General features: G+C 33.7%; 3 protein-coding genes across 6 annotated transcripts; 2 read left to right on the top strand and 1 right to left on the bottom strand.

Moving 5' to 3' along the window:
• The first annotated feature begins 82 nt into the window (after positions 1 to 82).
• On the top strand, positions 83 to 3,676 carry LOC112784811 (tRNA dimethylallyltransferase 2). Of its 2 annotated transcripts, none has more exons than XR_003194064.3 (10): positions 83 to 397; positions 482 to 561; positions 649 to 717; positions 977 to 1,049; positions 1,143 to 1,264; positions 1,462 to 1,536; positions 1,840 to 2,250; positions 2,734 to 2,809; positions 2,887 to 3,066; positions 3,422 to 3,676. XR_003194064.3 is itself a non-coding variant. In XM_025828144.2 (10 exons), exons 1-10 carry the CDS (start codon positions 181 to 183, stop codon positions 3,551 to 3,553), a joined length of 1,419 nt encoding a protein of 472 aa, XP_025683929.1. In that variant the 5' UTR covers positions 100 to 180; the 3' UTR covers positions 3,554 to 3,676. The 2 variants fall into 2 exon arrangements, 1 of the variants encoding a protein (XP_025683929.1); XM_025828144.2 differs by having other exon boundaries at positions 100 to 397; positions 2,903 to 3,066.
• A 2,761-nt stretch (positions 3,677 to 6,437) lies between these two features.
• LOC112784828 (stress-response A/B barrel domain-containing protein At5g22580) lies at positions 6,438 to 10,425 on the top strand. Of its 3 annotated transcripts, none has more exons than XM_025828160.3 (4): positions 6,438 to 6,682; positions 6,754 to 6,893; positions 7,036 to 9,063; positions 9,146 to 9,462. In XM_025828160.3, the coding sequence occupies exons 1-3, from the start codon at positions 6,653 to 6,655 to the stop codon at positions 7,226 to 7,228; spliced, it is 363 nt and encodes a 120-aa protein (XP_025683945.1). In that variant the 5' UTR covers positions 6,438 to 6,652; the 3' UTR covers positions 7,229 to 9,063; positions 9,146 to 9,462. The 3 variants fall into 3 exon arrangements, with proteins under 3 accessions (XP_025683945.1, XP_072088276.1, XP_072088275.1); XM_072232175.1 differs by lacking the exons at positions 6,438 to 6,682; positions 6,754 to 6,893 and adding an exon at positions 9,611 to 10,425 and having other exon boundaries at positions 7,805 to 8,607; positions 8,680 to 9,063; positions 9,146 to 9,187; XM_072232174.1 differs by lacking the exons at positions 6,438 to 6,682; positions 6,754 to 6,893 and adding an exon at positions 9,611 to 10,425 and having other exon boundaries at positions 7,813 to 9,063; positions 9,146 to 9,187.
• Positions 10,426 to 13,116: 2,691 nt separating this feature from the next.
• On the bottom strand, positions 13,117 to 15,212 carry LOC112784844 (uncharacterized). Its single transcript, XM_025828177.3, has 2 exons — positions 14,469 to 15,212; positions 13,117 to 14,388 (listed from the first exon to the last, which is right to left on the bottom strand). Exons 1-2 carry the CDS (start codon positions 14,716 to 14,718, stop codon positions 13,631 to 13,633), a joined length of 1,008 nt encoding a protein of 335 aa, XP_025683962.1. The 5' UTR covers positions 14,719 to 15,212; the 3' UTR covers positions 13,117 to 13,630.

The following is a 15,212-nucleotide window of genomic DNA, read 5'->3' on the forward strand; positions in this document are numbered from 1 at the left end:
TCAACATTTTGGGCTTTTTTGTTTGGTGATGATAAAATAAAGTAGGAAGCAAAGTAAAAAAAAACATAGGAGGTGCTTGAAACTTGAGTTGAAAGAATGAATGAAGCAAGTGGTGAGCCACGAATTTTGAAGTTTGAGGGGCGAAAGGGTTGTTACTTGTGAGGTTACGAATTACGATCGATGAATAACAGAGACAGTGAAACTTCAAACCCTATCGATGGCGGAACAAAGAAGCCCAAGGTGGTTGTTATTACGGGCCCCACCGCCTCCGGCAAGTCCAAGCTCGCCGTCGATCTCGCTTCACACTTTCCCATTGAAGTCATCAACGCCGACTCCATGCAAGTCTACTGTGGTCTCGACGTCCTCACCAACAAGCTCCCTCTCTCCCAACACAAAGGTCCTCCCATACTCTCTCTCTCTCTCTCTCTCTCTCTCTCTCTCTCTCTCCTGAAACTTCCTTCTCTTTTCTGTTTTGTTTTAGGGGTGCCGCACCATCTCTTAGGTACCGTAAATCCAAACGTTGAATTTACAGCTAAAGTGTTTAGGGATTCTGCTATTCCGGTAAGTTTTCGCTGTTGTTTGTAACTGTTTCTAAGCTGACTCTGAAGTGAAGAATGAATATTCATGCATTTTTTAATTAATTTTCAGATCATAGATGAAATACTAGCTCGCAATCACTTGCCTGTGATAGTTGGGGGTACAAATTACTATATCCAGGTTTGTCATTACATGATTGTATTTGTATCTTTATGTATCATGTTGTGCATATTGCATATTTTATTATGATTATCTAAGTATGCGACCATTGTTGTCTAAATTTACCAGCTCATTGCTTTGGCAAGATAGTAAGTTTGAAATTATCAATTAGAGTTGAGTAGGAAAAATAAATTATATTCCACTAATGCTTGTGTATTCAAGTTAGCGAGTTCCACATTTTGTATCATATTTTTACACTCTTGTCTGGTATATTCTTCAGGCTCTTGTGAGTCCATTTCTCCTAGACGATTTGGCAGATGATATGAACGAAGGCTGTTCTGATGATCCATCTGGTATTTTGACATTCAGTGTCCTAAAATATTTTCTTTTTTCTTTTCCCATTCAGTTCCATATTTTCTTAGGATACTATATCTGTAATTTTTCAGGTGCCACATGGTCTGATACGAGTTTCCCCGCCAATAATGACAATTCAAGTAATGGTTATGACCTGCTTAAAGAGATCGATCCAGTTGCCGCAAATAGAATCCATCCAAATAACCATAGAAAGGTTGGATTGTAATATCAGTGCATGTGGGCCAGTTTATTTTTACAGTGCGGTTACACATTCAACTTTTCCATGTTATTTTATGTTTTGTATGCAATCCTTGAAAATTCCTGTTCAGTACATTTTTTAACTTCATAAATTCTTATTGATTGCCTCACTGCTCATAACACTGCTACACTATGTTTATTTGGTGGTTTCAGATCAATCAATATATTAATTTGTATTCACGTACTGGTGTTGTTCCTAGCAAAGTATTCCAAGGAAAAGCAGCAGAGGTTTGTCATCTTCTTTGACACTCATTGGTTGATTGCAAATTCATATATCCTTTACTTCGTCTATGTTATTATGACATATAATGTCGTTTCTCGATTTATAGTCATCTTGGTTGATTACCCAACACTTCCATAGTCACCCCTCTCTCATATCATACCTTTTTGTTCTATTTCTACTCGTCAGCTGGTGTTAGACATGAAGTGGAAAAAGGACACTTAATTGGTGATGGTTTTTGTTGCAATACATATTTTTATTCTTTCATTGTTTTCTTGTAAATAATATCAGTATTGCTTGTGGCAGGGCAGAAGTGGGGTCAAGTTGATAACTTAAGATATGATTGCTGTTTTATATGTGTGGATGCATCTCTCCCTGTGCTGGACAAATATGTTGAGCAGAGGGTAGACTGTATGTTGGATGCTGGATTACTCAATGAAGTCTATGATGTTTACAACGTGAATGCAGATTATACTAGAGGATTGCGGCAAGCCATTGGTGTCCGAGAATTTGAGCCACTTCTTAGAAGTTGCCTTGTTGAAGACATCTATAAAAGAGAGAAGGAACTGTTAAACGGTTCCAGAATAGAAAAGGGTTTGAAATTGTTTGATGGTAACCTGATGGAGTGGTTGAAATCTTCCTCTGATACTAATACCATAATTCTTTTAGAAGAAGCAATAGAAAAAGTGAAGGTTAATACCCGGAGACTTGTTCGACGACAGGTAAATATATATTATTATTTTTTCTGTGACTTACTTAAACAAGCATTCTTGACAGGAATATATATATATATATAGGCCTAGTAAGGAAACAAAGGTCATTTTTCTGATTTATCCCACTCCATGCAATTCAAAATTACCCCATGATACTTGAGTGGATTCTTATATAAAAGTTTGATTTTTTCTGATTTGTTTCACATGGCATAAGTTTGTAAAATATCAAGATTTGGTTGTGTTTAAAAGGCTTTAGCAGTTCCAAAAAGCTGCTGTTGATTTTTCTTTCTTGTTGGTACTTGGTTCCATCTAAATTTAATGCATATTGTGGCCAGAAACAATGTTCATTCAAGATAAATTGATATAATGGATCAAATTTCAAATGTTTCGTATGTGACATTTGTCTTTGCCTTTCTACATTGATATGACTGGAATTAAAAGAAAATTGAATTTTGAAGCCTGAGATTGATAAAGCAGCTATGATCATTGCAGAAGAGGATGCTCAATAGGCTGCAAACACTATTTGGTTGGAACATACATTTTGTTGATTCCACAGAGTCAATATCAAGTATGCTGCGTTAATAATATTCCCTCTATCTTTTCTTTGTTTATTGCCATAAAATAACATTTTAAAGTATTGATTAGGTCACTTTTTGTTTAGGCAAATCAGAGGATGTATGGTCTGACCAAGTGGTTGAGTCAGCTACAAAGGTAGTTAGTTCCTTCTTGTGTGAGAATGGAAGCTTGTCATCCACTTGTGGCATGTCAAATGACACCAACGTGAAAATTAATCAAAGGGACCTCTGGACTCAATACATATGCAAGGTCTGTTATGCTTTTTAGAATCCGGCTAGCAATTTTTAATTTTAATTTCTTGAAAACTGCATTCTTTGCTTACTTTTTATATTTCAGTTCTATGTTGCTTCTGTATTCTTGGTGTATACCACAAATTTCAAACATTTACTTACAGAAAAGCTTTTTGGGGAAACAGTTGGTTTTAAACTATTAAGCTACCAGAAAATCCATGTTTGGATGCCGAAAGTATTGCAGTATAAGTTAAACATGTAACTAGTGACGTGCAATGCGTCACTTTTGAAGCACTTGCAAGTGCTGCTTGCAATATAGAATTTTTGTGGTTCATAAAAATTTGCTTCTTGATGATGTACTTGCTTTTTGGCAGGCCTGTGGAGACAGGGTGCTAAGAGGATTACATGAATGGGAACAACACAAAAAGGGTCGTGGCCACAGGAAACGTATTTCTAGTCTCAAGAGCAAGGCACAAAAGTCTTGGTACCTTGGACAAAATGTTTGATTACTATGAATGCAAATAGTTTTATGTATTGTAATTTGCAACCTGCTCCAGTTTTGAAACATATTCACAGTAATATTGCCACTGAATGACTAATAGTATTTCAGTATATTTCTTTTTGTTTCATTTGTCAAGACCATCATAAAAATCCAAAAGAAAATACACGTAAGTCTCTCATTGATTTCGTTCATAATATCCTACGAATGAGATATTGAGATGTGTGGTTTTTGTTTACTATATCATTTCATTGTTTTCATAAACAAAATGATAAGCAGCACGTGTATGTTTGAAATATTGACTATTGAGGGTACCACTGTACCAGTCTTTCAGCACCTTCTTGTGAACTCGAATTATTATGAACAATGCACTTATTCTCCTTATAAAGTTGTACTATTTACGAAATAAGTTGTTTTTTTTATTACATAATTAAATATTTATACAAAATCTTTTTATATAAATTACTCAAATTACTCAAATTCATTTTACAATCTGTATGGTATTTCTCTTTCATACTCATGCGTGCTCCATAGGTTATTTTCTGATTTCTTCTTAATTCTTTTTAGATTTATAATGAAAATTTTTTTATTAATATTTTTTGAAAAAAATTTCTATATCAAACATATAATATTAACTATGAAATGTAAAAAATTGAAACAAACTCATTGGAAAATAATCAACCTTATGAGTTGATCAAGTAGCAACAAAAATAGGTTACAAATAACAAGAGAAAACAGATTCTAATTCTACATAAACGGATTTTGTCCTCGTATCAAATTGATATTTAAAAATGAGATTAATTGTCATGTACTATTAGTATGAAAGAATTTTATAGACAGACAATCATGCATGACATGATTATAATTAAACTCTTTAAATAATTCAGAATTATAATGAATGCTCATAACCCCTCCATCTATGACGTGACATGATTTTTTGGATAGCATGGCTGAGGGTTTGCTTATAACCCCTCCATCTATGATTAGGGCAATGGATTGGGATCATCAACATGAACATCACACTGCTTCTTCTCAAATACACTTCAATCTCTGGACATACTAAATTGCTTACCATTTGCTACATCAATTATTATTCTTATTGCTGATATATTTGGGGATTTTAAATTTCTAGTAGGTACATCACATGCCATATGCATTATATAAGTTTAATTATTATGTTAGTGTTTATATTTTTATTAAATTTATAATTAAATTTTTACAATATTTTTTTTAGTTAAATTTTTACATTATTTTTAATTTTGTAATTAAATTATTTTTAATATAAAAAATATTGGAATTAATTGAATATTAATCCGTTAATCGAAGATATATCACAATTAAAATTCTAATGAAATCTTTCATCATATATTTTTTAGAAGAAATAAATTAACATTTTTTATATAAAAAAATTAGTTACAAAATTAAAATTAATATAAAAATTTAATTAAAAATAATAGAGATCTAATTACAAATTTAGTAAAATTATAATAGCTAAACTCATTGGAAATGAATTTAAAGGGGGCTATTGGTTATTGCTTGTTTGCTTAGGGTTGGTTATTCTGTACGCTCTAAGGTTAATTTAATAGGTTATGTTACGTAACCAATGATTTTTTTTGAACAACATAAATAGACTTTAAAATTAGTCCAATTCAAGTAAAATATACTATACTTTAAATTACTCACTTAAATCTTAATATTAGAATAACCATCCGCACACGTAATAAATTGAACATCTGATATATTAATTATTCACATTGTTTAATATTTTCATTGTTTACCTATACTTTTTCTAATTTAATTACTTTAATTCTAGCTCCGTCAGCAGTCAGCACAAATAATGCATGGTCATAAATGTCTTTTTGCTCAATATATATTATACATCACAAATAGTTACTGATTAAGACATATTATTATTACCAGTTTCATTATCTTAAAACAATCATTAGTTATTCAATACCGATATTGGAAACGGGACTTAATTACTTAGTAGCTAGGCAACTTTTCTGAAGAAAATTATGAGAAATAAAAAAATGGTTGATCATTAATACATGGTTGGTTGAAGGCTTCAAGCTTTGTATACTCCTTTAATTTACTTAGCTGCTTTGTTGGTTAAAAATGAAAGTTGTCTAAACTCTAAAGCTATATTTCATTTCTTCTTTTTCTTTTTGAACTGATGTCTAAGTAAAGCTGTTTTAAAGCTTAAAGTAATTAACTCTTTTAATTTATATATTTAAATCATGCACTATCTTTTTATTTTGACTTGTAGTTTTTGAAAATTCTCAATCATTACAGTATTGTATATATTTTACTTTCCTCGCATTGTGCAGGACTTATTCTGGTAGTTGTTATAATAATAGATAATATATGAAGATAACTCAGACATCATTATAGTTTAACATATTCACCTGACAAAGACCCTTGTAGGTTGTAGCTGGTGAGGCCAAGTTTTTATGTTTTTAAATACTTATATTCTTCGTTAAATAATATAAGTAGTTAAGTACGTTACATCATGTGATGGATGGAGAATTCAAATTATTATTTCCATGACATTATGCTTATCTCATCTCATTGTATAATAAATAAGAAAAATGCACATTTTAATTAATATAATCTTTTTTTTTTCGACTTCCCGTTTCTCATGTCATCATCAATATATATTACAAGTCCAATAATTTCCTCATGCAAGCAAATAGAGAAGAAAGCTAGTATATGAAGCAATAGGCTTTGGCTTTATATTATCATAATGTTCTGTGTATGTCTCGAAACTTGATAGATATGGGAAAAAGACATCGAAGGGTCACTGCCATATTCGTGTGCAAAGGATTGAAGCATGACAAATTTTACTGTGTGATTGGCAGAAGAAATTGCTCAAATGGTGGGTCTATAAACATATATGAATTCAGTAGGAGATGTTGTCTCCTAAAAGATTTTATGTTCATTGATTGATACAAAGAAAATGGTGAAATGAGTCACTAGAATCTGACACTGGACAAAAATTTGGAACTGTGATGGTTGACGACCAAATTGTGATAAAATATTAGCTGCATATCTTATTAACTAACTTTGATATTTTATATCAAGACTTATAAAACTTAGTTATTACATCATGGGATTTGAATATGGAAAAAGGACAAAGGTACCAAAAGAAATAATCCTTTTTTTGCATATCTATATATTTGGCTACTTGTGACTGGTTTTGCTTCATAGGTGTGGTGTTGCAGAGACATGATGGGGGGATTCAATCACTATGTTGTTGTGAAGTTCAAGGATGGTGTAGCAGTTGAAGAACTCACTGAAGGGTTGGTGAAAATGGTCTCAGGAATTGAGCATGTTAAGTCCTTCCAATGGTATGGTTTTTACTTTTTCTGAAGATTTTTATGATGCCTATGTATAATCCTTTGGGCATCATAGAGAGCATAGAATTCCTATAAATTTTTGTTTTGCGTTTTGGACATAGAATTCTCATGTAATTTGTGTTTGTCTTAATAGGGGAAAAGATATTGGAGGACCTGATTTTCTGAGACAAGGCTTCACTCATGCTTTCTTGATGACTTTCAATGGGAAAGAGGAGTTTGATGCATTTCAGAGTCACCCAAATCATGTTGAGTTTTCCAAATTATTCTCACCTGCTGTTGAGAATATTTTAGTGCTGGATTTCCCACCTACCATTGTCAAAGCATAAGCATATGATATGATCCTCAAGAATGAAGGTTTTTCAAGCAGTTTTTAGAGTCTCAGCCTTGGAAGTGTATGCTTAATGATAAGCTCTTTTTTCATTTCCCTTCTGTTTTAACTTGATGGTAAATTTGAAGGAGTTAGTACTTGATAATAACAATGATTCTCTTCCAGTTTCCACTACCTTCTGATGTTGTTCCAGCACTTTTTCTAGGCCTCCATTGTCCATGATAAAAAGTAAATCAGTCACACACACACAAACATATTATTGTAACAGAGAAACTAGTAAAAAGTAAAAACAGTCTCTTACTTTAGAACTAATTCTCTTTTTATTTTTCTAGGGAGAGGAGGCCTCAAATTGCATCTTCCACTTTTCAGTTCTTGACTAGATAATTATTAAAAAAATGACATTCTGCATAGATGTTGAATGATTGCAATTCAAAATAGTGTTAATTGAACTGCAATTATCGTATGACCATTTAAGTATCTAAATCATTGCTGATAAATTAAAAGAGAATACCATAACAATTTTTAGTCAGGACAATCATTCACTGTGGGGTGGCTAAAAAAGCCTAAACATAAAAGCAACTCTAGGAAGGCAAGAAATGATTATCAATGGTTAAAGAAATTGAATCATGCATGACCTGATTTGAAATAATTAACACTACTTTATGAAGGATATGACCTCAAAAGTTCCACTTCATGTCAAGGAATGGCAAATAACAAAGAAAAAAGAATTTAACTTTGTTGGCCAAAGATATACCAAAGCAGTGTAACCTTTATTTCTGGTACAAACAAAAGAAGGAAAAGCAAAGCCATTAAACCAAACCATTCTGCCACTTGGAAAGCAATTTGGAAGTAGCAAATTGGGAGTTCAGTGTTTTGATTTGCCGCAAAAGAAGACAAAAATTATGATTAGATTGTATTTTGAGTATGCTTTTAGGTATTAGAGCATGATTAGTGAAGGCCAAGAAAATTAAGTAGCTTTTTTTATTATTTTACAAGAAATTTTGTACACTATAATCCAAAACATGATATCAGAGCTTCTCTAGTTCTAAACTTTATGCCTACCTATCTAGAAAGAACTCAACACTACATAATTTCATAAGAATCAAGAAAACAATTTTTACATGAACATGAACATGAAGGCATCCAAGGAACTACACCTTCTTCGTTGTTTTCTAGTATTATGCAGTGTCATGTTAGGTTCTTCTATAGCCAACCATGATCAGAAAGACTACTACTGTGGTAATATCAGAAGAGCTCAAACACCTTTCTTGAATCCCAATCCTTCAATATTAAGTAGCATCACCTTGTGCAGATCTCAGAACCTCTACTTCAAAACTTCCCTTGGCCTTTTCCAAGTTTCTTCAGTTGATTTAAATGGTAGCTTACTAACTATCTCTCACTCAACTTGTACTTCTTCTATCCAATATCTTTCTCCTCTGGCTGTCACAGCAGGTTTACCTTCTCCACCAGAACCTAACTCACTTATTCTCTTCAACTGTTCAATCACAAGATACCCCTTTTTGCCACTCTTGAAAAACTGCACACACATATATAAATGTGGAGGTGCTGAAGAGCATGAGAAAAGTCCTTATTCATGCTTAGTTATTGAAGACCTTAAGAAAGTGGGTCTGGGTTTTCATCCTCGAAATTTGAACTGCTCCCATTATACCTGGGCACATAAAAGTTCTTCACATGGTGAAGATCATGGAGAATTGAAGTTTGGAGCAAGGATATCTTTCAACACTCATGTGCCAGATATTTGTAAGGGGTGCCAAAAGCCTAATGACACCTGCGGTGCCGGGTTGAATTGTTTATGCCATGCAAAAGAATGCAGTAAGTCCTACCTTGAATGATCTTTCCCATGTCCAAATATTCTTAATTTTGATTCATTTATTGGTGCTATATGATTTTGCAGAAGACAAGGTCATATCTGAGGTTGGATCCATAACATTTACTGGTACCGTTTATTTGGCTTTGCTAGTTAGCTTTCTCTCATTGGTTTAGTAGCTTTCTTCTTATGGTTTAGTAAGGAGTGAGTAGGGACTAGGGAGTACTCAGGTAGTTAGGTTGGAGTGCTCTGTTCGTATATAATTATTTGCTATATCATACTTTAATCTCATCTATTGAATGTAACTAGTACATAACAGAATTTAAGGGTGACTAGGAGGGCTTCTATTACCTGCAACTGCAGTTTAAAACCATAATAACAGCTCCAGTGCCACTTCCTCTCTTCATCATGCATCATATTGATCCTTTTTTCAGTTAGACGATAATACGTGGCATAAATGATGCCATTATCTAATTGAAACATTGATTTTTCGATAACTAAATTCACACACATGTAATCTTTGAAGTAAGCCTATCCTTTACATAAATGCAGCAAGGACAGAGTTATTCAGTGTAAATGACAAGTACCGGGAAAAAAGGGGATCAAATTGTTACTTGTAATCCTTTATTAGCAGTGTCTCTTGCTGCCGCAGCATCTCTGATAGAGTTGTTGCATCTTGCAAGGAAAAAGTGACCAAGCCTTGAAGGTGCTTCCACTATGTTTGGTTTAAAAAGATGTTCATTCATTTCAACAAGCATGTGGTGGTCATTAAAGGTCCTTGTAAGTTGTAAGTAGCTTCAACAACACTTTGAAGTTTGAATGAAATGTGCATCGTACCATGAGAAACATCATTGAATATCCCTTGGTCAACATTTTGCATTAAAGCATTCATATCACATCATAAGTTGCTTGGGGCTTGGGCTTTGATCCATTACCCCCATGGAGTCATGGACCCATCACTCTTTTTTGTTTTTTCATATCCCTATTTGGCCCAAGCAAAAGCAAGAGTGTGTTATATTAGCCAATAAAAATAAAATTAGGTTGATTGAGTGGTAAGCTTATTTGTCCATCTAAATAAATGTCAAAAGTAGGGGTGAGCATGGCCTGGTCCGACCCGAAGACCCGGTCCGGTCCCGATCACTTTAGAGGCTAATTTGGTGTGATTTTATCGGGTCTAGGGTCGGGTAAGGGTCTCAAAAATAGACCCGGTCATTATTTCGGGTCGAGTTCGGATCATAGTTCGGGTCACTCGAAATCGGCCCGGTGGCCCGGTCACCATACACAATAAATATTTTGTATTATTAGTGATGGATGATGGCTATTATTATGTGGAATTTAAGTATTATAAACCTTAATATTTTGTGTTATTAGTCATTATATATAAGACTACAAGTTAATGTTTTATATTTAAAATGCACAAGACTTTAGACTAATGCATAATATTGTGTTATTTGTATTGATTCAAATATTTGATGTTATTATGCAATATTAGTATTTATTATGGTTATTCTTTAATTTTAGAGAAGAGTTGGTTCTTGTTATATTTTTCTAAGTGAATTTTACCATGTCAAATAATGGTTTGAGTCTTGGAAATTTGGATATTTTTACATGTTAACTTACAAGAAGGTATCAAGGTAATATAATGTTAACGGTCCGGTTTTCATCCAGTATAGTTATGGCCCGAAAGGGTATAGGTTTCATCGGGTCTAGGGTCGGGTTCGGGTCTCAAAATGGGCCCGATACATATTTTAGGTCGGGTCTGGGTCACATCAAACTCGGTTTCACCCGACCCATGCACACCCCTAGTCAAAAGTTTAACTAAATTGGGTTTGTCTAGTGGTTAGCTCACTAGTTCGCTTAAGTAAGTATCGGGGTTCGAATTCCGCCTTGTGCATGCAGCAACCCATTGGCCAGCAGTAAAACCTTAAATAAAGCTTAGTATCGTGATGGATTAGTTTTTAACTTGTCGAATTAAATGATACAATAATCTATAGATAAATGACAAACTCTTAAATGAAATTCTCATTTGCGATGAATTAGTTCTTGAGTTTTGGGGTTAAGAGCTATGTGACCGTGAGAGAAAAATAAGAAAAGATAAAAATGAAATGTGAAAATGAAAGATATATATAGATAGTAAGACACAGTCCATGCTCTATTATTGGCATCATTAATAGACTGAAAATCTCACATCACCTTCACATGCCATCTAATTTGAGCTGGAACACAGATACACAGCCACGCACGCATTCATCCTCTTCCGTACTCTCTCACAAATGCTTTTGCTGCTGCTTCTTCTTCCCATAATTTCCATAATCCATCGCATTAAAAAACAATGTCAAATTAAGTTTTCAATCATACAACATTCATTGATTTCATATATATCATTTAAGAAATATATTCCCCTAATTTAAAATTAAAGCAAGACTTGAGTATAGTTAATCAACATTAATTGGCACCTATGATTTTGACGAATTGATAAGAAAAGACAACGTGAAACATGATTCAAGTCAATCCAAATGATTGTATGCACGTCACTGTTAAACTTTATCATGTTTTTGTCATGTCATACGAGTTCAAATTCAAATACCAACTACTTCAAAATCAAATAACTCGCAAAACTTGCTGGATTTACTTCCTTCATTATTTTTATTGAGATACTATATCCATAATTAGGCCCAGGCTAAGAAAAAGGAAATTATTTTAATTGTAAATCATAGAGCCACGTGATTTGAGTAATATTGCGGATCCTTTTCAACTTAAAGGTGATAACAAACCTAACTTAAATAGATTTTCTTCTAAGTCTAGTGGAGTAGCTAAAAAATCAACATTCAAACACTAATAATGATGCAATGTGCATGCTTCACTACTTTACCTATACAATCAAAATTATCAAAATGATTCACCCAACTTAATTAGCGTGCACGCTCTTCTTAAGAACATATAAAAAATTTTCTCAACTCACGGAAACAAACATCCACCAACCAAAACATAAATAGTAAAGAAATATGCACTAAGATGCAAGACTTGTTTAATTTCTGGCATTTTCATTATTACTTGCATTCTATATATAGTTCCTAACTTGTAATTACAAAGCATAATGGAAGCATTCTCTTAGGCGAGAAATACTATATATGCACTCATCTAAGTGTTTTATTGGTTTTTTTACGGTATCTCCCAATTTGACAGATTAAGGACTAATCCGTTGCAGATTGAAACTCTATTTAAAATTTTGTTGTTAGCAATGGTCTGTTGCATGTACAAAACAGGATTCGAATTCCGACACATGATTAAGCGAACTAGTAAACTAATCGATGAACCAATCCAATTTAGTTAAATTAAGTGTTTTATTTTAAGGTGCATAATGGTTAATTTACCCGTATTTTACCATGTCAGCACAAAAAGTGAGTAGTAATAATTGAGATTGAGAAGAGAATTGGAGGGACCGGAGAGTCATAAACAGATGTCAAGGTATCTGAGGACAAAGGAATAGGGCCATCATAATTCATAAGTAATCAAAGGTTCCACCACGCCACTAAAGACAAGACTATTATTTTAATTTGTTGGAGTTTCGTTTCAATGATCTCAATGTGAAAATGACACCCCCCAAAAAGACCAAACCTTAGCTTATTGTTTTTGCTTCTAAGTTTATTCATATCATATCATGGTAAGCGTAAAGGCCCTCTAATTTACCTTATGGATGGCCTTCAATTATGGTACTTAAACTATATATGCTATTTGCTATGCCTATCACAAGCCAATGACAATGCATTATAATTTATACCCTGTCTTGTACTTGCCTTCTTTAGTGGACAGTAATTATTTAAAAAAGAAAAAAAATTAAAAAATCACTCTATCTTTTTAAGGTGAACATTACAGATAATTACAAACAAAATTGCAAACTACATGGTCAAGATATTGTTCATCATGGTGTTTTTAAATTTTTTGACAAATCTTCATAGATTCATCATGTCATGATCCCCAAATAAATCTACATTATGCATTCTCTTTTTCTTAGAAAGAGAGGTAAAAAAAGTAAAATAATATTAAGAATTTGGACATTTTTCTCCAATGACAGAACTCTAATATCTTGCAACATTCAAGGGAATCATTATCTCACATGTCCCAACAAGGGAAAACAAATTTAGACAAACAGAAGTTTACTGCAGAATAATAGCTAACTGTTCTGAGTTCTGTTGTCATAAACACTAACTAAATTTTCTGTAACTCTTAAAACTGTTGTCTTCCTCTTTCCCATGAAAACATTAATGACTGTGTACCCTTTTAAGATTGAAAGGCAAAACTAGAGTTAAAGCAAGTTCCTCTTTTTCCTTTTCAAACAACTCACTAAGAACTAAGAAGAACTTGATAAAAATTAACAAAAAATCCAACATCACCGGGTAAGTCAAGTGATGAGATTTCAAATTAAAAACCTGTACTAAAAAGTGACTACTCCAATTTTTGAATTGCATTAGTCGAATTTCTGATAATAGGATCCGACTAACAAAAATGAAAAGAAACAAAAAAAAGAAGTTCTAATTAGGATGAAGAAATAATTTAGTGTTTTGCCTTAGCTTATGAGGTCTTACAGGCATAGATCAACAAGGAGAATTCAATTCTGTCTTTATCTTTGTGTGGTGTCTTCTCTTCTAACCACAACCTGCTATCTAAGCCACTTCTTGTTCTGAACATAAACACTGCATAACCAGAACCTGCATTTGCATTTGGATTGAAGAACCAATCATGAACATCCCAAAGCAAATCCACAAGCAACCCATCAACAAAAATTGTTTGGTTCCCTCTGAAATTCCACTGAAGCCTCTTCACGCGGATCACTGTCTTCTTATCAATGCAAACAGAGAGAACAGGGTGAGGGTGAGGGTGGTGGTGGTGATGGTTCTTACTGTGCACCCCTTCTTCATTCTCCATGGTGCACCTTATCAACACATCATGAAATGTTCCAGTTTCACAGAATTGAGCCTTTGTTGTGTACTGTGTTGTCCCTGAACAATGCTCTCTCCTTGATAGCAGCGATGTTTTTGTTACCATGGAGTTCGATTTGAGCTTCTTTGAGGTGAATTCCTCCGCCGCATCGCCGCCGAGGACTAGGCCTACTTCTGAGTCAACAACGATCACCAAATAGAAACCTTCAACTGGTTCAGGCCCAGATTCATATCTTGCAGTTGACAGGTCCCAAAACACTTCAATCTTTGATGATGATTCATCACATAACTCAATCAATTTGCTTCCTTTCTTCTTCCTAAAGAACCTTGAATTTGTGTTGAGCCTAAACGTTGGTGGTGCTGATGAAGGGTCATGAACCTCATTATTACCTATGTTACACAAATACAAATATAATTACTAAATGAAAAAAAAAAACACTGAATTTGTATGTGTATGAATAGATGATTACCGAAGCTTATGGTGAGTCCTTGGTTGGAGTGGCTTCTGCACCATGTGACAGTGAACAAGAGCTGCTTCAAGGTGGAGAGGACTAATTTGTAGACACTGGAAACTGAGTTTTGGATTGAAGGTGATGAAGAAGAAAGTGTTGTTTGGTTAATGATGCAAGGGTTGTTGATTGATGCGTAGCTTGAAGAACATGAAGTGTAATTAGACACATTCACTGCGTTTTCACTGAAACAAGATACTATGTCCCTCATACTGTTAATGATGAAAATTTTGTGTGAGAAGGCACAAAGATCTGAACTTTTTTGTGAAGCAAATTATGGGTCTTTCTTGTTTTTTGGATTGTGTGAAGGAATCATGAGCACTAAGAACCATGAAAGTGAGATCAAAGGTACATTTCTCGTTTTTTTCTTTCTGAGAGGGGGGGGGGGGGGGGAGGAACTCAGAGGAAGGTGAGTTAGAAGAAGGTGGTTATGAAATGGTTTTATTTTATTTTATTTTATTTTTTTTGGTCCTGACAGGTCTAATGCCATTTAACATGACACAAACTCTCTCTCTCCTATCTCTTTCTCTCCCTTGTGTCCATCACTTTGCATCTTATTATTCATTTATTTATGGAAAGGGAAAAAGATTAGGAGATTGTTGAGGCAGATACCTCGGTCTTGTTTTTTTTTTTTTTTTTTAATGTGTTATGCCAGTTAATACTACAATTTAAAAAATGTAAAAGAAAGGGAAGCAAAAGCAAAAA

This window comes from Arachis hypogaea, chromosome 3 (genome assembly GCF_003086295.3).
Source record: "Arachis hypogaea cultivar Tifrunner chromosome 3, arahy.Tifrunner.gnm2.J5K5, whole genome shotgun sequence".
Taxonomy (NCBI): Eukaryota; Viridiplantae; Streptophyta; class Magnoliopsida; order Fabales; family Fabaceae; genus Arachis; species Arachis hypogaea.